Raw genomic sequence first — 24,739 nt, 5'->3', positions numbered from 1 at the left:
AGATATAGAAAATGATCAAATTTTAAAACTAAAATTTTTGAATTTTTTCTTTGCCAAATGATAGTTGACAGCTTAAGATATCATATCTAAAAAATTAAGTTAAATCTGGTGGTTAATTTGTGGTTAATTTGTTGACCCCCCAGCCTCCTTAAGTCATAAGCAATTTGTGTGTCAAGTACCAAATTCTAATTTGCCTCAGTTTGAGAGTTACAATCCGGACACAAGTAGTATATTATTTTCCAAGGACCTTAAACTTTGGTGAAAGGCAAGAGATACCTTCAGGTCGCTTGCAATATTTGTAATAGTTTTGAGGTTCTTATGTTCTCAATTAAAAGATATGGTCAGGAAATGACCTTGAACTTGATAAAATTACTTGAATCAAGGTCATGTCACACCTTCAGATCAGAAACAATCTTTGTATGAGGTATTAAATTCAATTTTTTTTTTTTTTTTTTTTTTTTTTTTTCATTAGGAAGTTATATTCAAACCTTTTTGGCCAGTGACCCTGAACTTGCCAGAATGACCATAAGTTAAGGTCTGGACACATCCTCTGGTCATAAATAATTTTTGTACGAAGCTTAAGTATAAGCTCTGAATAATTCTGCGTTACAAAGTTAAAGCCTGGAACGGACAGATGAACAGACAGTAGGACCCCAAAAAACTTTGTTTGTGAGGAATATAATAATGAAAAATATAATTTTCTATAATTGTAAAACGTCAATTTTTCTCAAAATTATTGTTTCACAACTTGTAAACTATGATTAACAACTTTTACCCATAATCACTTACATATACATACATATACTTACATATATAATTTTATTAAATTATTTAACCAAAAACTTAACAGAAAATGATTGCTTCAGAGTTAATTTTCTACTTAATTTTTTATTTGTTTTTATTTATAAGTGATTGTAACTGTGCGAATTATGATGCTACTTTTTAAAGTTATTATGACGTCACAAAGGACAATAATTGACGTCGTGATTATGAACGTTACTAAGCAATTTCATATTCATTTTGTAACTGTCTGAAGAGCCATTAAAAGGCAGAAAGCGCTTACAGTTAAAATGATCATTCGAGTCTTGTGATTCTTGATTTTTTCATTGGATATATCAGTGTTTTACTGTATCAAAAATTGGATTTTTCTTAAAGTCTATATATATATATATATATATATATATATATATATATATATATATATATATATATATATATATATATATATCTTCCCAAAATTTAGGCCTAAAAATTAAACTTTTTTAGTGTTTAATGTTATAGAATATATCTATGAAAAAATCACAAGAATTACAAATCTCAGAAAATAAGAGATTAAATTGCTTTGAATTTTAATTCATGATTGAATTTAATTTTTTAAAAACTATTTGAGTTCTTTCAAGTGAAATCTACATTCTTTATAACATGCATACATGAAATCAAGGAAATAAACAATTCAACTAAGATGTTTCATATTTGTTTTTTGTTTTTTTAATTAAATTTTAGACTAAACTTTTGTTCAAATATTAAGATTAACCACAAGGCATTTATAGTTTAATGTTAAAGGACTTATCGCATGATTTTTCAAAATTCTTAATTTTATGAAAAATATTATCTACAACCTTGTTTATTAAAATTCTGAATAAAATAAACGTTGTTGAAAGCATATTTTAAGTGATATTGAGAGTTGAAATTCAAATATGGCAATATGCATATTTCAGTCGGATTTCGGCGAAATACTGCTCTGACGTCATAGGCGACAATTCAGTGATAGAGAGATGAGACGTTGCACACTATTTTCGAAGTTATCAACGACAAATGCAGCTTAATTATAAAAAATGCTGAAAAAAATAATTCCTAACGTGATTTTCAATTACTATAGAAACATTAACTAGTTCTAAGGTATAAGAATTTTGAGATATTTCGTTTTTTATTCCAAACATTTAGAATCTGTAGGTCTGATTACGGCAATGTTTCGTGATCGAAAAATTATTTTTCAAGACCGCCATCCTTTACAAAACATATGAAAGCATACTTGCATAAATCAATATTATGTTAAAAACGAAGAATAACAAAGTTATGTAATATTAAATTTGTGAATCAAATAAGTTAATACTTGATAAAATGACGCAAATCAAATTGTATTTTGATGGCGAGTTTCTTCGTCTTCGCCGCGTCTCCCTCGCTATCGTCGCTGCTATTTTTACAATGTTAACGGATTTTTCAGATTATTTCTTGCTGACAATTCTAAAATATAAGATTGGATATCGTATCGATAAAATCAGTGATTTTGCCGTCCATAACACAGAAAATTCAGGTTGTATCGCGTATATTTTAGTAAGATTTACGTGAAGAGCTGATCAGCCATTGTCGCCTTTGACCTCACAGGGTCACGTGTTCGCTATCTAATTAAATTAGATTTTTAATTCAGGGGTTTTCATTTGAGTCAATAATTGTTTAATTAACGCGGTTTATCCGCAGTAAAAACACAAAATTTATAAACTGTGGTCATAAGGAACTTTTACGCTTTTAATTTCAAATAATTTAGAAACATGCGATAAGTCCTTTAACAAGTACATGTATATAGTTCTAATAGAAGAAGACAAGTCGATGCTAATTCGTATTAAGTAAAATTGAGAATAACATCTGCGTAAAATGAATAATGTAGACTGTATATTACATAAAAAATCCAAATTATTAAGGACAATGATTATCAATATATATATTCTATATATAGCTACATGAAGGAATGGACATTGTAATCTACAATAAAAATAGGTTTTGAAAATTTAAGAAAGTGTGCATAATGTTCTCCATATTCATATCTATGGAGAATTAATAGTTAACACTGTTATTTTAAAAAAATCATCTTTCTAATGTTCATTCATCATGTTTTGTACAAAGAAGAAACAAAAAAAGCGAAAACAGAAACAAAACAAAACAGCCATACAGAAACAAACATACACATAAAAAACAAAACAAACAAACAAAGCACAAACACAAACAAAAAAGCCAAGAGAGAGAGAGAGAGAGAGAGAGAGAGAGAGAGAGAGAGAGAGAGAGAGATAAAAAATCAGATATAAATAAAATAATTAAAACAGTCTAAAGTGTGGTTCATCATTAAAAATTTATAGGCTATTCAATATTTAGTACACTCATACTATTTTATTATGCCAGGTTACTGTCATAATTCCAGAAACAATGGATGCTTTCAATTCTTGCATAACAATTTAACTACATGTATTTCAAAAACAGCATTCTGAATTCCCAACAGTGAATTTCGTCATATATAAAATACAAAATATCCAAAAATTTCTATAACATATCAGTACATAAAAACATGTCGTTTGAAAATCATTAAGAGTAGGAGTAGAAAGTTCATCGCTGATTTTTTTTTTTAAAAATAAATCCATTACCTCCTAATGTGGAGAAGAATTAGATACCATTGTTTTTTCACAGGACACATTTTTAATACAATAGATTATAGTATTTTTCTCTCATAAACCACAGCCTTAATTTTCTGAGGCATAAAGTGGAAGAAAATAAACATACCGAGATAAAAAAAAAAAATAATCAATATCACTCCAAAAATATTGTTTTTTAAGTATTATTTTCAAAGATGTGTATAAAACAATATACAGTAATCACAATTTAATTACAGTTTATTACAATATTATTACAATTGATTACAGTATAAAAACAGTTAATTACAGTGTAGCCTCTTTAATACGAACGGCAAAATTTCCGAACAAAATTTATGAGGACAAGGTACAATTTGTATTTAGATATACGTACACGTACCAAGTATGTTTAATTAATGCGGGTGCTTCATTAATCCGGACAATTTGCTAGGAAATACTAGGTCTTAACAAGGTCCAACTGTTTATTTAACTCTCTTTCTTATTCAACAGCTGCAGAACAGAGCTGCCAAATGCTTCATGGTTATGTGAACTGAATTATTTATCAGTGTCAGAACTTAACAGAACAGAGAATTAAGGTTATGGGTATGGTTTGCTAATACTTTGTTTACTTCACAATTTTGTACTCTCATACTTTTCTTCAAAATGTTCCGCCACCTTTCTTCTAAGAACGGCAATCCAAGCATCTCGCCGCTTTCGATCTTTTAGCAATAGTCTTTCTTCTGAATGAAGTGTTTTTATGTAGATTCCATGGAAATCTAAAACACAATAAGGCATGTGTATGAAAAATTCTCAGGATAAACTCTTAATAAAACAGCATATTTCAATCTACATAATCTTGGTTTAATCCCACCATTTGTATCTGTTGACTGTTCGTCACTACAGCAAAATCATAATTTTGTTTTCAAGTCTGAAAAACCTTAACGGGTTTATGATTTAAATTTGCTATATTAAAACTTTCAAATTTCGTACAATAGGTCGGAAAATCCTAGACCTGACACAAGTTAAATTGCCACCAGTATTAAACAATATTTTTACTTGTAAGGTACTTCTCAGTGAAGATTCATATCTTCCTCAACAACAAAATTCACCTGCCCTCACATTAATATCGCATTTGTCTTCCATCAATACATTTTTGCAGAATTATTTTAAAATATGTTTAAGTCATGTTGTCGTTCAACTGATAAATGGGGGTCGTTCAAAAATTACGCGGACCTACTTCTCAGCAAAATTATTTGAAGACAAAAATAATCAAAAAGTCACAAATATTATAAAAGAATCTTCACTCTTCACTGTAGTTATCAACAAGATTTTATTTCAAAATATTTTGAATTGAAATCAATTTTGAGTGATTATTTGGGAATTGTCATGAAGCTAAGGCGCAAAATCTACAACGTCATGTATATCGTAAAAAAGTGTACGATTCCATTTTCTCAACGTAACTTTCCATGCATTTTTAAATGATATTAAGCAGCAGCAATAAAAAAGTTTCATTTAATATACAATTGAAACTAGGTAAAGAAAAAAAAAATTAGTAAAAATTATACAGAAAGACCAAGACCCCCCTTCTCTCTCTCTCTCTCTCTCTCTCTCTCTAATGACCAAGTGAAACATTCTTTTAAAAGATACTTTTGGCATGGCAGTAAAATGTCCAGATGCGTGACACACATTTGTCACCAATTCTACGGGATGAGGGAGGGGGGTCTCGAGCAAATACATATTGTCGCCAGAGTTAAAACATGTACATGTATGTTTTGTCCGGATATTTCGTATTGTCGGCTGTGATATATATATATATATATATATATATATATATATATATATATATATATATATATATATATATATATATATATATATATATATATATATATATTGTTTACCTTGAGCATTAAAGCCAGTGATGAGGACCATTTCTGAAGTAGGAATTCTCCAAGTACGCTTTTTACCCCATTCCAAGGCAAATGTCGGATGGTTTATGATAAATATTTTCTTTTTCCTTACTTTGCCGTTGCGGTTGTACAGGAAGAAATATTCTGTGAAAAATAAAGGTAGATACTACCAATCATACAATCTGTGATATTTCTTTCTTGAAAACTGTGACCAATAAATCACTGAAATACTTACCGTCCGCTAAACTTTCTATTTCTTGTTCTATTTTGCACAATGAGCGCCATGTAAAAATATTGAAGTGTATATCCGATACAGAATTTTCCAGTATAGCTTCAATATGCTCCAGGATGTTTTCTGCAAGGTACCTTCCAACTTTCTGCACAGAGTACCTCAATTTAAGTTCTAAAGACTTATTGGAATGAAGGATTACACTAAGATTTGTTTCATAGCTTGAATCTTGTTCCACACCAAATTTTGATAATTGAATTTGAGAAGTATTGAAAACATTCCAAAGCGTCAAATCTTCCATTACAATTGAGTGCACCTTATGTATGTCTTCTACAAAGGCTGGCATTTCTCTCATGAGTTTGAAAGGAAAGAGACTTTTGGAGATCCCTTGAGCAATAATGTTTTTGTTTGCCTTTAATATGTCATAGAAAGATAAACTTGGGTTTACCATATCTGTTGAAACAATGGGAATGTAATTCACGCACAAAACAGGTCTCTCCCGAAATTCTGGGAGGTGCATTCTAGTATCTGCTGCTGCGATTACACATGTTCTGTGGCAATGTAATTGTTTATGTATTGCTACTTGAAAAGCAGTACAAAACAAGGTGAACAGCGTACTGTGGTTTTCCGTAGACACTTCTTCCAATTTTTTTAATTGATCAACATTCAAGAGCTTTGTGATCACTTCACTAATATTTCCGGGACTTCTCTCCTCTACTTTTTTAATCATTTGAAAACTCTGTGGTTCTCGACATTTTAAAAGCTCCATGTTCCAGTAAGTTTTAAGTTCGTCCATTCGCTCATTCAAAAGCCTTTCCATTGCCAAGGCTGGGTCAACTGGCTGACGGGTTAGCATAACTGGAGCAGACTGATGTAAAAGATATTGAGTAAAGATATATTGAAGATCTTTTACAATAGCTATGACACATCCGTTATCGAAGCTGCCGTGATTTATTACGAGCCTGAGAATTCCAAATGAAGAGGACTTCCAAAATACAGCTTTCAATGGAATGTCTACATATGGATTGAATTTCGAAATACTGTCAGACGCGTTTTCAAATTCCTCTTTCGAGGAAACTGAAATAAAATGAAAACTCACGTCTTCAATGTCTATTATAAACTTTTGTATGTTGGCACGCTTCATTCCTTGCTCTGTTTCTTGAAGCAATGTTCTCAATTCTGGGTTGATTGATATTAGATTCAGGAGAGACATTTTCCATGTTTTCGCACAATTCAGTTGCGATGAAACATCGAAATCCAACGTAATTGTTAAATGAGGGTTATCTGGGTCCCTTTTTTGCAAGTCTAGGTAGTGTAATTCCAAAAAGGAAGGACTTTCAGAAACAAAAGTATCGTTATCTGCCTTGTCATCTTCAGCTATTTTCGATGTGAAATATTCAGCTATGTCACTGACAGTGCTTTTCCCTGACATAAGATAAACAACAGGTAGACGGATATGGCTGGATGCATATAAGTAGTTAATCAGTTCTATTGCTTTTTGAGAATCCAATCCAAAATCTAGAAGAATTGATGTATCTTTTATATCTGTGGGCTCAACTGACAAAACTGATGCAGAGGCCAGCCTGACAGAATCAATCCACGATTGAAGCAATTGCTGTTTACTTTGAAATGATTCATGATTTCCGGCGTCTGAATTGTGAACGTCACTTTCAAGATAATTATGTCTTCCTTTTCTTAATTTAGCATCTTTTACCTCTATACGAGACGAATCGATGCCTGCAAACGTGAATTGAACTCTCTTTGTAACTAATGCATGATTTAATGCAACGATTATCTTTTCTTTAGGTAAAGCTTGAAGACCATTCATTGCATTCATTGACTGAATATTTTGATCAGCTCCCATTCCAACTGAAAGAAGACCCCAGTTAATAACTTGTGCTGCTTTACCTTTTGATCTTCTATAATAAGCAAATGCGTCCATAAATGCATTCGCTGCCGCATAGTTAGTCTGTCCTCTATTGCCAAAAAGAGAAGCAATGCTGGAATGCATGACAAAATAATCTAAATCCAAGTTTTTTGTTACTAAATGCAAATTCCAAGTACCTAATATTTTTGGTATCAGTGGAATATCAAAGCTTTCCTTTGTGAGTTTACTAACAGGTGAGTCTTGGAGAACACCCGCGCCATGAAAAATTCCACGAATCCGTGTACTATCTAATTGACACAAAATACCCAAGAAGACACGTTCTAAGTCTTTTATTTGTGTAATATCAACCTTTTCATGCATAATAACTGTGTTTCGAATATTTTTCATGTTTTCCATTCGATTATTCTCTAATTTAGATGGGGTTCTTCTAGATAGACTAATTACCACTCTTGCACCACGAGCGGCTAAAAATTTTGTTACTTCCCAGCCTAGACCTGAAAGTCCTCCAATAACAATGTATGCCGAGTCAGGTCTTATTAAGAACTTATTTGGCACTTCTACTTCTGTAGAATCATTCAAGGAAGGTAAGTTCAAAATGCATCCTGAACTCGGGAAAGTCATTTCAGAAATATTTTTTTCATAGTCAAGCATTAGTCGTTTTGCTTGGATGAACCTCTTTTGCATTTTAGCTTGCTCAAATACTTCATATATATCTACAACACAAGATTCTATATTTGGATGCTCTGTTTGATTATTTAAAGTAGTGGACAATGGCAGAAGACCTTTAATACTGAGCAGTTGCTTCATGTTTGGAAACCAGTACACAATAGCTTCAAAAGAACAAACAATTTGATTTGTTAACACCACAAGACAAGACGTTGATGGATTTTGTGTGTCTTTTTCAGCATCGAATTCTGCAGCCAAAACTGAACAATGTTTCTTTCGTAACATCGCCTGTAACATTTTTGTCACGTCATCATATTGCTTGTCAAACAATATCTGAACATAATTCTTTCTTCCAATTTTTTCTGCCAAACACATTGCTATTACAGTGTTTGAGAACATTCCTATCCTGTAAAATGGTATGTCAGATAATTCACATATACATAGCTTGTTTACTATAACAGTGCTAGTGACATTGACGAGACAACAACCTACAGCATGTATCCCATTTTTCATGAAACGTCCTGTAAACTCGCAAGCCATTACATCAAGACCCATGTCATGATAGGGACTCCAGTATTTTCCTATTGGGATAGTTTTTTGGGGAGGAAATAGGCGATTTTTTGAACACAGCAGTGCTTCATCAATCAAGAGAGTACAACCCTCTTTTGTAAAATTGGAATTTTCCAAGTTTGGGACTTTGAATAATGTTTCATTATCTTTTGCTGACCTTGCTCGCACAGAAAAACTCTTTTCTCTGTTTGAATCAATTGTCTTGACAACACTTTCAAAAGACAGGGAAGGCATATTTTGGAACTGTTTAGTGAGGACTCCTTTTGATGTTATAATATATTCCCGAGGTAGTAGATTTTCTTTGTCATTTTTCAAAGCATTGTTAATGGACAAAAATGAATCCTGGAGGTCCGCCAACTGTCCATGTAGATCTATCATAACGAGGTTGAATTCGGGACATTCCCTCTTAAATGATCGACCCATTCCCCAAAGCTCCGATCCAAAAACACCAAAGACATCTCTTTTCTCGCCCCCCTGTGTCCATTCTGTTATAATATATAAGCTTGTGCTTTTCGTATCTATTTCTTGAAGTATCTTCAAGAGAATGTGGGAAGATCTTTTTACAGTTTCTAACACAATATTCCCATTTAAATTACATTCTGCATTGACAAAACCAGGAATGAAATAAAGATTAAAATGCTTTCTTTCCTTCAAGGATGACAGAAAAGCCGCCCTTTCTTCCTCGTGAGATAGATTGACAGACTCTACATTTGAGCAAGTCCTGCACAAAGTCTTTCTAGCCTCCCTAAGATCTTCGTCTTTCCAAGAAAAAACTAAACTTGGTATTCTGTAAGAATGATCACTAATTGGAGGAATGATATTCTGCCATGTTTCCTCAAAAAAATATTTCTGAAAATCACCATCTTCAGAAATTATTTTCATTTCAAAACTTTCCATTTCTGCTACAACAATGCCATTCTCACGTAAAAGCAATGCGTTTGATATTATTTTTGAATTCTGATTCAACATGAATCTTGAAAAGCAAGTCATGTTTGCTACTGGTGCTTGGTAAACCCTAAACAGTTTCACACCAGTGGGAAGAATACGCCATCCTTTTGAAACCCCTGATAACATATTTGGATTAAAAGATGATTGAAACATGCCATCAATGATTACGGGATGGAAACAGGTTCTTGGCAATTCCATCTGGACATTTTTTGTTAAGTGTATTTTAGAGAGACTATCGTTCAATGATGTTTGGAACTCCGATACTATTCGAAAAGTTGGGCCATGCTTAAAACCCAAAGTATTTAAAAGCTTGTAGATGTCTATCCCTGACTGTTGTTTTCCAAGGGTCATTCCAAATCCTCCAACGTCAAATGTCGTGGAATCTATTTTCTCTACATGTTGTGCATTCCCGTCAGCTAATATCCGGGAACCTGGTGATTCTCGGACTCTGAAGTGAACTCTCTGTGGCGAAACAAAATCAGTTTCAATGAGAAGAGACTTTTCCTCGTTCATGGCGATTTCAAGAGGTTTCCAAATTTTCCATGAAACTTCTAGATCTTCTATATTCCCAGTCAATAAAATCCTCCCAATTTCAAGTGCTGCCTCTCCATACAGTGCACCGGGTATAATGATCCTGTTTTCTACTACATGTTCATATATGAAGGGCGTATTTGATTTAGATATAAGAATTTTAAATTCCCCGTTCGTTCCTGGTACGTCACGAATCATTCTTCCTGCATTTCCTTCTACACTGTTTTCTTGTGTCCATCTTTTAACCATTTCAGATTCAAGAAAGCAGTCAGACTTGCTAAGAACATATCGTGGAAATTTTGAGAGACTGCCATTTATTTCTGTGAGATGATCCCATGCAGGATTTATTCCTTTTTCAAACAATGTGTTCAACGAGCTCAAAAACGTCTTCGTATCCAGTGATTTGTTGATTGAAGGTAAGACTAAGGTATTTGTGTTCGGAAACACTGTTGACTGATGTGCCATGAATACAGGCCGGGGTCCTATTTCTAAAAATATAACATTCTGTAATTCATCTTTGACTGATCTTAGTGCTTGCATAAATTTTACAGGTTTCAAAACATTTGATGCCCAATAAGTTGATGATGCAAATTCATTTTTCATTTCCATTCCTGTTACCGTTGAAAAGAAACGAACAAGTGGCGGTTTGGGGTTTAGATTTTTCAACAGATCAGGGAGACGCCCACTCGCTTCTTTGGCATGATGACTGTGGTATGCACATGATGTTTTAAGGGGAATAAACACAGCGTTATCTTTCAATCTTGTTTGTATTCTTTTCAGTGCTTCTACATCACCAGACACAGAGCATGACTCGTTGCTATTGTAAACAGCAATGTCGGCTTTACATTTAAAATTTCTAAGAACCTCGGCACAAGCTTGACTGACCTCCTCGGTTGAGCAATTACGAATGACCATCATTGCACCAGTTTTACAAGCTGATAATACAAGCGAACGGTTATAAATAACGGTTACAGCTTCTTCAAGAGAAAGTGAACCACATTCATAAGCTGCAGCCACTTCACCTACAGATTGCCCTACGACCGCTGACGGCTGAATTCCTATGTGTCTCCAAGATGCAGCTAGAGCAACCTGTATTGTAAAAATTGCTAAATGGGCTCTCATTGCATCTTCATAAATCTCCTCTTTGTTTTTTATGGTTTCATACATTGATATATTTGCATTTAGCTTTTTTAAGTACATGTCAATTTCAATCACCTGCTTTCTGAATACTGGATTTATCATCATTATTTCTGCACACATTCCTTTCCACGTCGTTCCTACCCCACAGAAAACAAATGTTATTTTTTGTGGCTGGAAATGTGTACCAGAAACGCTTTGTTCGCCGCTATTTGAAAAAGCTTTTAACTGATTATCGAGATAGTTGATCGAATCTGTGACAAACATTTTGCGAAATTTAAAATGCTCCCTACGAAGAATAGATGTATACGATAAATCTTCTAAAACCGTCATTTCATTTAAATTTTGCCTCAAGTCTTCAGTTATTTCCTGTATTGACTTTTTTGTAACTGCTGACACCACAACAACTTGAGAGTTTGGAAAAAGAACCTCTCTCGTGGTAACTTTGTGTTTGTTTGGTAGGGAGCTAAGACTTGGTGTACTGCATACTATTGCATGTGAATTTGTGCCACCGAAACCAAAGGAATTAATTGAGGCTAATCGGCGACTATGAGTATCGTATTTCCATTCTGTATTGTCTTGACTGACTAAAAATCCATATTCTTGAAATGGAATATTTTTGTTCAATTCCTTGGCGTGCAATGATGGCACAAATTCTCCATATTTCATCATCAAAAGAACTTTGATGAGACCTGCAACTCCTGCAGCAGATTCAAGATGACCAATATTAGTTTTCACTGATCCAATTTTTATATTGTGGTTATTGCGATGGCTACTAAAAAAATTCCCCAAAGCATTGACTTCTATTGGATCACCCACCGGGGTCCCAGTACCTATAAGCAAATGATAGTTAATGTTCATGTAATGTTTCTAGAAAAAAGGAATTTTTCACATGCCTTTTGAAAATAGATATTATCGATTTCTTTAAATAGTGATCAATTGACTTTTAAGTATTACGATACGGTTTACGTCATATGTCTGTCGTCTTGAAATTTTGGAAAAATCGTATGTAACAAACAGAGATGGTCGTTAGAGGAAAAGAGCTTACAAACAATCAGAAAACATTTATACATGCAGACTATTCTGATGCAAATGTAATTAAGAGGCCCATGTCCATATCTCTCACCGGAGCACCCTAGGAGAGACAGGGGAGAAAGTGATGACTTGAACAAATTTGAATCTACACAAACTGAAGATGCTTCCATATTTATAGGACTAATCATGCCTTTAAAAGATTTCTACAGATTTTCTCCGATATATTCTTATGAAAAAGTTTGATCTTCTATTGTGGCAACACCCTACGCCGAAGGTCATGATATGAACTAACTTGAATCTAAACTTCCTTAGAATGTTTCTACATAAATATGATTAATATAAGCATTCCTTTGCTGTTCTACAGAAGATTTTAAAGATTTTTTTTATACATTCCTATGTCAAACTTAAAATACCATTTTTGGCCCCGTCTAGCCATGGGGGTCATGATTTGAACAGACGTAAATCTTCTGTGTGTAATGAAACTTTTCTGGTGTAGTGGTTATTAAGAAGATTTTAAAAATGAAATTAAATGTTTTTAATTCATAATTATCGTCCCCTTGAAAGGAGACATGGGCCTTCATTTGTACAATTGTGAATCCCCTTCACCCAAGAATGCTAAGTGGCACGTTTGGTTGAAATTGGTCTAGTGGAAAATTTGAAAAGTTTACAGACACAGATTACGGACCACATACGACAGACAAACACCGGACATTCTTTGATCAGAAAAGCTCATTTGAGCATGTTTGTCTATTGATCTCCTTTTAACACAAATTTATATAAACAAATATCAACTACCATCAACTGGAGAACAATAGACAAACAAGAACTGACTGAATGAGCGTAATATAACCATTTTAGACTGCCTTTTAGATGTAAGTGAGTAAAGAAGAAGAATTTTAAAGTGATAATGAATTTCGAAGCTATTACCAGCTTTGCCTTAGTTTAGAACCTGCATCCTGAACCATTGCATGATTTGTGCTATTTATAGATAGAGATTAATGTCTTTCATTATCATACAAACAATTTTTCTGCTAGTTATCTAATAGTTAAGTAGACAATTTTCTAAATTCTTAGTACTTTTCATTATGTAATTAACTTAGCACCTTTAAGACTTGAGTCGTAAACCTTTGAAAAGCTCTTTCCAAATTAAGAATAAGGAAAACTGCGGAATTGCAAGATAAATGAAAAGATAAAAAAACTAGAGGAATTGTGAGCGACTCACAAAATTCATTTTTTTAAAGTGTTCAAATACATTTTTCTAAAAGTGATAGTGAACTTGCAAATGACCCTTAGTTATAAAAATGACGACTTCTATAGGTCGAGAGTTCAACCCAAGGCTGTCCCGGAGGCAATCCTTAATGCAGAGTATAGACTGCTTACATGAACAAACTGCTGATTCAGGAGGGCACAAATTTCAAAATTTTGGTGTAACTACTAATCAGCAGCAAGTTAATTTTTTGTCTGCTAACACTACTGGACGAAAAATGAGCTGAGAATCCCAAATTTTACTGATAATGTTTGATAATTACTGATACGGTGCTGTTCTTGCTGATAAATACTGATATTTACTGTTATTATTACTGTCGTTGCTGATAATTTTAGTTGTTTCTGATAAATACTGATAATTACTGTCGTCTTTACTGTGGAGTCTGATAAATACTGATAAATACTGTTGATGTGCTGTCGATGCTGAGATTTACTGATAATTACTGTGGTCTTTGTTCTTAAGCTTGGAAGGGCTAAAGAAGAACTGAGGGCTGTAAAAACCTTCAATTATTTCTTTCTTTTAATTATAAATTATCATTACGACATTTTCATATTTCTTTAAATGTTCTGCTAGTTACAAAAATTACGCTGATCTCATTTACTACATACAATACGGTTGTGAAAATGTTGACAATAAATAAATGAAACCTTAGTATATTAAGCAAATGTTTTCTACCAATCTATGAAAATAATATAATTTATCGGTAAGCAAGATAAATGGAATTTTATTAATGTACTGTAAATAAAAAGAAAATAAGACTATCTTTTAAAAAGATTCATCGCCGCCCTCTCCCGACTCCAACATATTTGGGTAGGGAGGTCGGTGATGTTTTTTTTTTCTTCAATAATAAGAAATAGTTCTTAATGGGTGGAAAAAAAATTCGGGATAAAAAATATTTCCTGCAGGTTAGAAAAGTTTGATTCGCACGGTTTCACTCCATCAACTGGTCAAGAGAGAACGACATTTTCTTTTTAAAGAGGACCTTTCATATAGCTATTTTTGTTTTTTATTTCTCAAAGACATTTATTTTTTTCATTTTTAAATGTTCGATTTTCTGGTCTCTGTCAAGATATTTGAAAATTTGCTCGAAATTTAGAAATTTTATGCATTTTTAAATTTAAAAAAGAGATGAAAACAGAGGTGAATATGTTCAATCTGGAGGCACAGATTATTTATTTATTTATTTAATATTTATTTATTTATTTATTTATTTATTTATTCATTCATTTATTTGAAAGTAATATAGGCATTTTAGATTCTTCCAGAATATCTCTTCTACATCTACATATACACGATACATACATGTGCAACCGGCAGATTGGGGGCTGATTAAAAATTAGTGCATGATCAGAATCCCCAGCGTCAGAGCGAAGGTACACATGTGTTTATGTTATTTTGATGTTGGTCTCTTAAAATTTCATGACACGGAACATTTTTATTCAATAAGTTTTAAAATCTCATTAATTTAATTTTATGGAATGTGAAATAAGAAATGAGACCTAATATAATATGTTTACTTAGTAAAGTACATGTATATGATCAAATTGATCGATTTTAATCTTGTGTGGTCAAAAAATGCATGGAATAAATTGATCTTCATTGATCAAAAATCGAAGATCAGTCTCTGACTTGGCTGTATCGTGTACAAGTCTTCCGCCCCGGGGTAGAACGGGATACAACTTGTATATTCCATGTAAATTGTAGTGGTCAGCGTAACAATGGGCACTAATTACCTATTGTTCCTCGTCTGCGGCCACCGGTGTACATAATAAACAAACTACCTACACTGCACATGTACTTTCTTCTTTGAGCAGGAAAATCTTTACGGTCGCACGGAAAAAAAAATTATCCTGTAATATTCAATTTGTTGACGAATAGAATTGAAAATTGAAAAAAAAAAAAAAACTATTTAGCAAAATAGGACATTGCAGGACTAAGATAAAAAAAAGAAAAAGAAATGAACTAACTAAGTTATATACATATACATTGTACCGACTTAATATTCAATAATTATTTTAATTCACATAAATCTATCTTTGCTCAGTATTTAATTTTATTTGTTAGTTTTATGCACATTTCTTGACATGCTTGAGATAAGTTTACAAGAAAATCCCGGGGAAGGGGCTACATGTATTTTCAATTCTGAATCTCGGTTAACGATGGTTTGGGGCCCGTGAAACGGAGACGAGAAATTGATACGGAACATTTGACTTCATCTTATAATTAAAACATTATGCAAAATGTACATATAAATTTAAAAAAAAAATAGATGGTTTAGTGAAAGCAATTATTGAAATAATATTAGCATTAACTGTTCACAATTCAGAAACAGGGAATTAAACTCCACATCGCTCAGAATCCGTGAAAAAAATCTTTTATGAATTTTGAATGACAGTAACATGTCGTTGTTTATCGCACTCCTGAATAAATGTTACAGTTCTGAATTTGGTATCGTTCATTGATTCTCTAAAATAATATTATTCATGTAAATAAAAAATATGTAATAAGTAATTATAACATGTATTACTTATTGAACATAAAACTAAAGAATCAACCTTGCGCGTATCAGTTTTAAGTTAACAGTATTTCACCCCCCCCCCTTTTGTGCTACAGTAAAGCATAATCAAGTCGGTAAGCGCCCAGCCTGTACTGTTCGTTTATACAAAGGTCTCCGACAAGGAGAAAATGGAATAAAAAACATTATAATCTCTGTACAAAACTATTTCTAATTTTACAAAAATTTATGTCGCACGACACACAGAATGTACTAATAATTGATCCGATTCTCAAAACGAAAGTAGAACTTTTACACGTGGTTAACATGTGTGTTCCAGAACAGCAATTTAGCTAGACTGCATTAATGGACGAAAGTTACTTCAAGTTTCGTTTTATTTCATTTTATTTTGGTTTTTTTAACTGACTGACCGCGTATAACATGAAACGTAAAAACGAAAGATAGATAGCGTTGATACCACACAATGATATCAAATTCGCATCGAGGACATTATCAAAGAAATAGAGCGCACTGGCTATATGTATATAAAAGAGATTATTCTACAGATTAAAGATGTTTTATTTTTTATTATTTAAACCTGTCACATTCTTCAATAAAAGGACATAGTGTATACAACATAAAATTAGAATAGATTTTTTATGAGATATATTTAATACTGGCTAAAGTGTCTTCTTAAAATGAGAGTTGTATGTAAATAGGGGGGGGGGGGGTCTCAACTTATAGAGCTCATACATGTTCAGTTCTCCACACGAAAAAATAAATTGACGATAACAACCATTTACTATATTAAAGATGCCCTCTAAAAGTTTTTGTTGACAATACTAATACACGTGGAAAAAATGAGATGGGATTTTTTTTTTAACCTTAAAAAATAAAAACTTGTTTTAAAAAGTACTTGGGGAGAAAAACCACTGCAATAACAACACAATTTTTATTTTCCGCAGATATTGAAAACTTTGTGAAAGGAGAAAATTAATATAAAGGTAAAGAAAAACACAAACATTTATGATCTAATTTTAACATTATGATGTAAAAATGATTATAATAAAATTAATACATGAAATATGAAAACAAATAAAACGTGACTTTTTTTCCTAGAATAATTTTTTAATTAGAATACTGTAATGAATTTGTTGATAAAATACTTTCTTTAAAACAAATAATCATTTCTTAAGCTATTTTAGTCCCTTCCCAGATTAAAAACAATGACTACAGTAATTATCAGTAAATCTCAGCATCGACAGCACATCAACAGTATTTATCAGTATTTATCAGACTCCACAGTAAAGACGACAGTAATTATCAGTATTTATCAGAAACAACTAAAATTATCAGCAACGACAGTAATAATAACAGTAAATATCAGTATTTATCAGCAAGAACAGCACCGTATCAGTAATTATCAAACATTATCAATAAAATTTGGGATTCTCAGCACTTTTTTCGTCCAGTAGTGTAATGGTCCGGTTGTAAAGGAAAATATTTTTCAACGTTTCTTGCATTTTTCTATATATGAACAACTTAGCCACAGTCTGGGGCATGAACTCTTGATCTAGAGTTAAGGAAGGTGACAATTTTGTTTAAACTTATCATTATAATTACGTAATAATATGTCTGCTAGATAACCCAAATATATAGAACAGTACATTTGAAAAATGCATGCATTTTGGTAGCTTCTATCCCTTAATTTGATAGGTGCAATGATCTTGAAAATAACAAATATTTTTCCCTCTGTCCCAAACTCTTATATTTTCATTTTTTTTTAAATCGGCTCAACTATCTAAAAGAAAAGGCTTGAAATATTCAAGTACATTACAATTATTATAGCACTGCACTTAACAGAAAAAATAAATGCTCATAAGCGTTGTAATTTGTCAATAGACGATAAGTCAGAAAGTTTAATTATCCTTTCAAGTCTTAAATTCTTAAATGAAATTTGAGATACCGTGAGCTTCTATGTACTGTATACTGCTGGGATGAATGGCTGTTTTTTCGAAAATTCTCTCTAAGAGTTTGACCTGCTGAACACCTGCTGGTGCCGTGATCGGAGAATTCTCGTGTCCGTCTTGATTGCAGGCAGTGGCTATGATTCCCCACACTTTATTGTTCTCAGCAATGGCCTGGAGGATATGAATATTGGCATAAGATATCAATTACATAATTCACTTATGCTTTGACACCAAACGAGTTGGAAATAGTTTGTTTATTAGAAATGCAACTTCATTCTACATTAAATTTTGGTATACTTTAAAAAGTCTTTATTCACTGATTAAAGAAATATAAGCCACAAACGCAATAGCTACCAGAAGCACGTCAGAGGGAAGTAAAAAGGACATCCATATTTTGCATCCCAGAATAAATCATTCTTGCAAAATTAGTCCACTAAGGATTGGTAATTATTTCGTTTTCATATGTCGCTTTCACATCCCAAAATGCATCCTTTTTACAAGGTAGGTCATTTTAAAAAAAATTGACTTGATAGCTGACATATTCAAAAGTGAGTGTTTAATAGTCACACAACTAAATAATAAAGGTCAGGTCAGCATCCGAAACATAAGTTGTGGCATGGATCTCAAAAAGCAACATCTATGCAAGATTAATTGAAGAACGGAACATACAAGTATCTGTTGAAAAATGTCTACTTGAATATACATTCAGAAAACAAGGGCCAGATGCGGCGTCCACTTCCTTATTTAAGGTGCGCATACTTAGTAGAATGCATGTATACTTAGGGGATGATTTAGTGGATATAAGAATTATAGCTAAATGGGAATGTGTCTGCTACAGGACCTGAACCTTGACATTTATCTGGAAAATAAAGGTCAGAAGCAGCATTTGCAACCCTGTTGCAAAATCAGCTGCCTCTCGGAATCAGAACTTCAAATTCCTAAAGCCGAAATGTTTTAAAAGGTTACAATTTCGGGAGGAACAATGTTCTTATGAGCCCCAAATTTTGGAGATCAAGACTAAATAGATTTTGAGACTACATGTATATAGTGCATCTTCATGAAACAAAGTGCAATAGAAAATAATCTTTTGTAGTGAGCTCTTAAACACCCCTTTTAACCGAATTTACCTATAATAACCGATAAATTTAAATAAAAGATAAATCAAACGAGTACATTGTATTTTTAATTTGTTGTAATGAAAAGTTAAATTTGTCTTTAAATAGATGTTATTCATTGTAAAAAAAAAAACCCGTACATCACGAAGTCGTTTAAGAATCACAATTCCACACCCCTCCCCTCTGACATATCCATCAGCATTCTGGGAAAAGGTATGACATTTTCCAGTCCTTGATGCCATTCGTGCCTTGGACAAAGCTACTGACGTTGATGGACTTAACAGGACGTTGGCACCCCCGCATATCGCCATCTTTATGTCCCCTTTTCAAAGAAGAGAAATTACAAAATATAAGTGGATGAAGAAAAATATGAAGAAATATTCATATAAAAAGAAGTTACAAATTTTACTAATAAGACTACAATTTGACTTATACCGGTTTTAATGGCTTGTCCGGCTGTATGAATTGCAACAAGTGACGAGGAACAAGCTGTATCCAAAGTCATTGCCGGTCCATGGAGGTTTAAAAAATAAGCAACCTGTGCGGATATTATGCTTCTGCTCACGCCTGTTACCGAGTAGTTGGTAATTAGGGTAGGATCTATTCCAGTGATTGCTTCAAACTCACCATTCATGACGCCTACGGGGAAAACAAAAGCTTTTTAGCTCACCTGAGCTGAAAGTTTAAGTGAGCTTTTCTGATAACATTTTGTCTGTAGTCCGTCTGTCTGTCTGTCCGTCCGTCTGTCTGTCTAAAAACTTTTCACATTTTCGACTTCTTCCCCAGAACCACTGGGCCAATTTCAACCAAACTTGCCACAAAGCATCCTTGAGTGAAAGGAGTTCAAGTTTGTTCAAATGAAGTGCCATGCCCTCTTCCAAGGGGAGATAATTAAGAATTGGTGAAAATTTTGTGTCATCTTTTAAAAATCTTCTTCTCAAAAAGCATTAGGCCAGAAAAGTTGAAACATACGTGAAACCTTCATACAGAAACATAGTGTAGATTCATGTTTGTTCAAATCATGACCCCCGGGGTGGGGTGGGGCCACAATGGGGGATCAAAGTTATACGTAGGAATATATAGAAAAAAATCTTTAAAAATCTTGTTCTCAAGAACAACAAAATCACAGTTAGTCGTATTGATATGGAATCATCCTCATGTAGTGTAGATTCAAGTTTATTCAATTCATGACCCCTGGGGGTAGGGTGGGGCCACAATGGGGGATCTTAGTTTTACATAGGTATATATAAAAAATCTTTTAAAAAATCCTTGAACAGGCAATCAAAGCTTTACGTATCAGTACATGTATATAGGAGAAGAAATCTGCTGACAAAGAACAGCAGGGCCTTATTGACTCAGGTGAGCGTTGTGGCCCATGGGCCTCTTGTTGGAAAGTAAAATCAAACTTTTGCCTTCGTCTATTCAAAAAAGCTATTAGGCTACTCTAAGATTAAGTCACCTTTTGTTCTCGTTATATGAATTTTGAATGTTGTCATCATACTATGGAAGATAACTAATAAAATTAGATTTGTGTAGAACTCAGATGAACGATTGATATTATGCCCTTTTCCGTTTTCAAATAAAATCAAAAACTATTTGTTGCCTTAGCAACAACACAAGACAAACGTATTTTGTTTGTTTATTATTTTGATTAATATGGTAAAACTCTTATTAAATAATTGATCTGCTCATATCAGAATCCTAACTACTGGCTGGTTGGTTGCATATGCATGCTTACGTAAGAATAAGTGATTTTTTTCTACAGTGACTAATTTATTTAACTTTGAATGAAAACCAACTATTATTCGCATCATCTTTTATTCGCGATTCATCAGTATGAAATCAATCCGTGACAATAAATTTTCGGTATTAAGGAAACATTCTCTACAAAGCCAAATAAATGGTTAGCGGCGATTAATTTTCGCGAGTTAAAGTAGATCGCGAAACTCGCGGATATTTTTCGGACGCGAATAAAAGTTGGTATACAGTTAATTGATACTGAAAGCAAAATTTGTTTGTGAAACACTGATCCCCCGTCATGGCGAAGGTTTAAGTTTTTCAAATACAAGTCAAACTCCAAGGTCAAGTTAAAAAAATCAAAAATGTTGGTACCCAAAAAAACATTTTGTCACAAGCAATACACCTCTGAAATACGAAAGTCCTGGCACCAACTGTTCAAAAGGTATGGCCAATGTTAAGGTTTTACTAAAGTAACTCAAACTCACAGCTAGGTCAAGGTTAAAGGGTTAAAACAAATGGTGAATAAGAAAAGGTCACAAGGAAAACACCTGTGAAATATGAAAGCCCTAGCACCAGCTATTCAAAAATTACGGTCAGAGCAATATCTTTTCAAAAGTATGTCAAACGTCAAGAAAAAAATGTCAAAACTGTTGATACCCAAGGGAAGGCCTTGCCATAAGCAATGTACATCGGAAATATGAAAGCCTGAGCACCAACTATTTAAAACTTATGGCCAAGATTTAAGTTTTTCAGAAGTAAATAAACTCAAAGTTCAAGTCAAAAGGTCAAAATAAGTAGTATGCAAGCAATGAAAGGTCTTGTCTCAAGAAATACACATGTTAAACATAAAAGCCCCAGCCCTAGAAGTTGCAAAATTATGGACAAATTTAAAGTTTTTCAAAAGTAGGTCAAACTCAAAGGCCAAGGTCAAAGGGTCAAAGGAAGACCTTGTCACAAGACATTCACAAGTGGTTTATAAAAGTCTTAGCTTCAATCGTTCAAAAGTTATGGCCAAGTTCAAAGTTTGTTAAATTTTGCAGAAGTGGGTCAAACTCCAAGGTCAAGAGGTCAAATATGCTGGTACCCAATGAAAGGACTCATCATACAAAATACACATGTGAAATTTGAAAACCATAGCTCCAACCAATCAAAATATATGGGCTAGGTTAAAGAATTTGCGGACAAACAGACAAACAGATAAACAACAGACAGACAGACGGACAGAGCAAAAACTATATGCTCCTTAATATTCGATTACGGGGCACAAAAAGTGTAATTTAATTAATTCTGATCTAGCATTTTATTAGAATTTCATTTTATTTTTCAATACACTCCAAACTTATCGTGAAATGAATACTGATGTTTGAATGGTAATCCGAACTTGTAAGGGTCCGATTTTCTTATGATCAGTCGTTGTAATACTCCTACTTTGTTTAAGGTTGACTTGTGATAGCGGCAAAGAGATAAGGAAATTAGAGTATTCAGGGTTCAATTTCCGTATCTTCAAGATTTATTTTAACTGGTAATTTATTAATCAACTATTTTTTTTTATGAAAGAGATCAAATAAGTTCTGATTTCTGTACAAAAGGCCACAGTTCTTTCCCGAGATACCTGAATTAAATCACAAAATATATAGTTCTTTAAGTTACATTGTAAGAGTTGTTGCTCTTGGTTCTTTCGTAGATATCATAAAACCATTTTAGCTTTGGTGTCAAGACTGTTTGTCTTGCATGTAGGTTTGGTTAAAACAAAACGTGCAAACGGGGCCCGAAAGCCTCTCTTCGAACAATTTTATCCACAATACATCGTTTTGCATAATAGTCGGATTCATTAATTATCCAAAGGACACAAAATATATTTACGAGATTTGAAAAGAACAGTTGAAATACTTGCACATAAATTGAAACAATGAACATACCTATATAAACGCCTGTATCTGATTGATTCAGGGACGTTTTAGTGATTCCTCCATCCTCCATGGCCTTGTAAGTACACTCCAGAACTAATCGCTGTTGGGGATCGATTCTCTTTGCTTCGTTTTCTCCCATTCCAAAAAATTTATAATCCCATTCGTTGATCCTACATACAAATAGCAATAAAATCAGAATTTGCATCTAAATTTTTCGTTAATGATAAAATAGAGAAATACAAGTAACTTCAATAAAGTTTTGAGAGAAAAAAATTCTAATTTTATTCTGTCATAGCAATGTATTTAAAAAAAAATAAATGAAATTGGGGGTGCTTTTAGTTTTTTAAACTTTATTCTATCTTTAGTATTATTTATCCATATTAATAAAATTTGAACAGTTGATAATTTTAGAATATTTACTTAAGAAATAACAAGTTATTTTTGTTAACTGTGGCTTTAAACTAAAGAAAATGTATTTGTGCCAGCTTTTAACTTCAAAAATGAATCAAGATATTACGGTTCATTTCCTTCAACGTTTGATATATTTCTAAGTTAAGAGTTAAGCTTTTGATATATTTTTATATTCTTTAATACATTTTATACAGTTTCAATTTATTATATCGAATATAATATTTCAAGCTCAGCAAATAATGCATAAAGATATAAAGATCATTACCCAGATACTAAACCAGCTTTTCTGATGTATGTTTTTCCAGGCGCGTCAGGATCGCTGTCATAGAAAGCCTCAACATTGAATCTTTCTTTTGGAATATCTTTGACATGATCTTCGCCATTTTTAAGAACATTCCAAAATTCTTCCACATTCTCTGCTCCAGGAAACTTGCAGCCAATGCCTACAATTGCGATGGCATCCTCAGTGTCCATTTCGTTTGTAATTTAAAAGAACAAGGACTATACTGAGGTACATTTGTATAGATTTTTGTTTCAACTGAGAGAAGGGTTATGGATTTAATCTTATATACTGTCTTTCTGACGTAAGGCATATAACAGACAATATTATTGGATGGAAAAAAAAATTGATTGACACTGAACTTTTAATACCTATCTGAAAGACCAAAATGGGCTGATTAAAGATAAAACATAATGAACAACTGCCCAACCAATCAAATAATCAGAAAAAACACGTAATGATTGTATAAGAATCGTTTAGGTACTTTCCCTAGGGGGTTATTTATTGAGAACTTTTGAAAACCCAGAAGTATGTACCAAATTTTAGGTACGCTCTAGTTCTTATGGAAATTTTATTAAAAAAAAAAATACCATATACTTATGAACCAAACAGAATTTTTAATTTAGCTTGAATATCTCATTTCAAAGAAATAACTAAGTAAAAACTACTTTCATCTGCCTAAAGAAGTAGAATGATATATGATCAATCAGGTAGATTTCGGTTGATATCTTAGCGGCTATGTTTATAAATCAAATAAATGAAATCGGGATAAGATATTCAGTTAATCAGCTTATTATGACCCGACCATATATATGCCTACGACAGCATCGCTTTACAAAGAAATTACAGAAAATAATTGAAAACAAGAAAAAAATTAAAAATCCATGTATAACATTTATTTCCATTAATATATAACACTTCATTAAATATTCTCAGACGTTTGCAATGTAGTATAAAGGATGTCAAAATAATCATGTTTTCTAAAATGATTTTTTCGTCGACGATTAATCGATTCTCGGATAGACCTTTTTGCAATATTAAAATTGTATTGTATTTTTATTCCAGATAAATGACAAAACAAAAATGGGTATATTTTATATGTTAATACACGAAGGTTTGCCAGTATGTACACATCATTATTTAACATGTAAGTAATTGTTCAAAGAACAAGGTACGGTTTCAATACAAACTTTGCACTGTATTTTTCTTAAATATGAAAGAGATGTGAGGAAAATAAAGC

The 24,739-nt window shown here is 32.8% G+C and overlaps 2 protein-coding genes across 2 annotated transcripts; both read right to left on the bottom strand.

Moving 5' to 3' along the window:
• Positions 1 to 2,944: 2,944 nt before the first annotated feature.
• Positions 2,945 to 7,274, bottom strand: LOC133188966 (uncharacterized). Its single transcript, XM_061324432.1, has 3 exons — positions 5,544 to 7,274; positions 5,300 to 5,452; positions 2,945 to 4,174 (listed from the first exon to the last, which is right to left on the bottom strand). Exons 1-3 carry the CDS (start codon positions 6,967 to 6,969, stop codon positions 4,029 to 4,031), a joined length of 1,725 nt encoding a protein of 574 aa, XP_061180416.1. The 5' UTR covers positions 6,970 to 7,274; the 3' UTR covers positions 2,945 to 4,028.
• On the bottom strand, positions 7,026 to 23,693 carry LOC133188686 (uncharacterized). Its single transcript, XM_061324189.1, has 8 exons — positions 23,485 to 23,693; positions 22,818 to 22,978; positions 19,594 to 19,797; positions 19,299 to 19,480; positions 18,040 to 18,214; positions 9,676 to 12,110; positions 7,252 to 9,510; positions 7,026 to 7,055 (listed from the first exon to the last, which is right to left on the bottom strand). Exons 1-8 carry the CDS (start codon positions 23,691 to 23,693, stop codon positions 7,026 to 7,028), a joined length of 5,655 nt encoding a protein of 1,884 aa, XP_061180173.1.
• Between the last annotated feature and the right edge of the window lie 1,046 nt (positions 23,694 to 24,739).

Source organism: Saccostrea echinata, unplaced genomic scaffold (genome assembly GCF_033153115.1).
Source record: "Saccostrea echinata isolate AGI-Se365-2 ecotype Australia unplaced genomic scaffold, CSIRO_AGI_Sech_v1 ptg000016l, whole genome shotgun sequence".
Taxonomy (NCBI): domain Eukaryota; kingdom Metazoa; phylum Mollusca; class Bivalvia; order Ostreida; family Ostreidae; genus Saccostrea; species Saccostrea echinata.
This window is presented reverse-complemented; position numbering and strand designations above follow the sequence as displayed.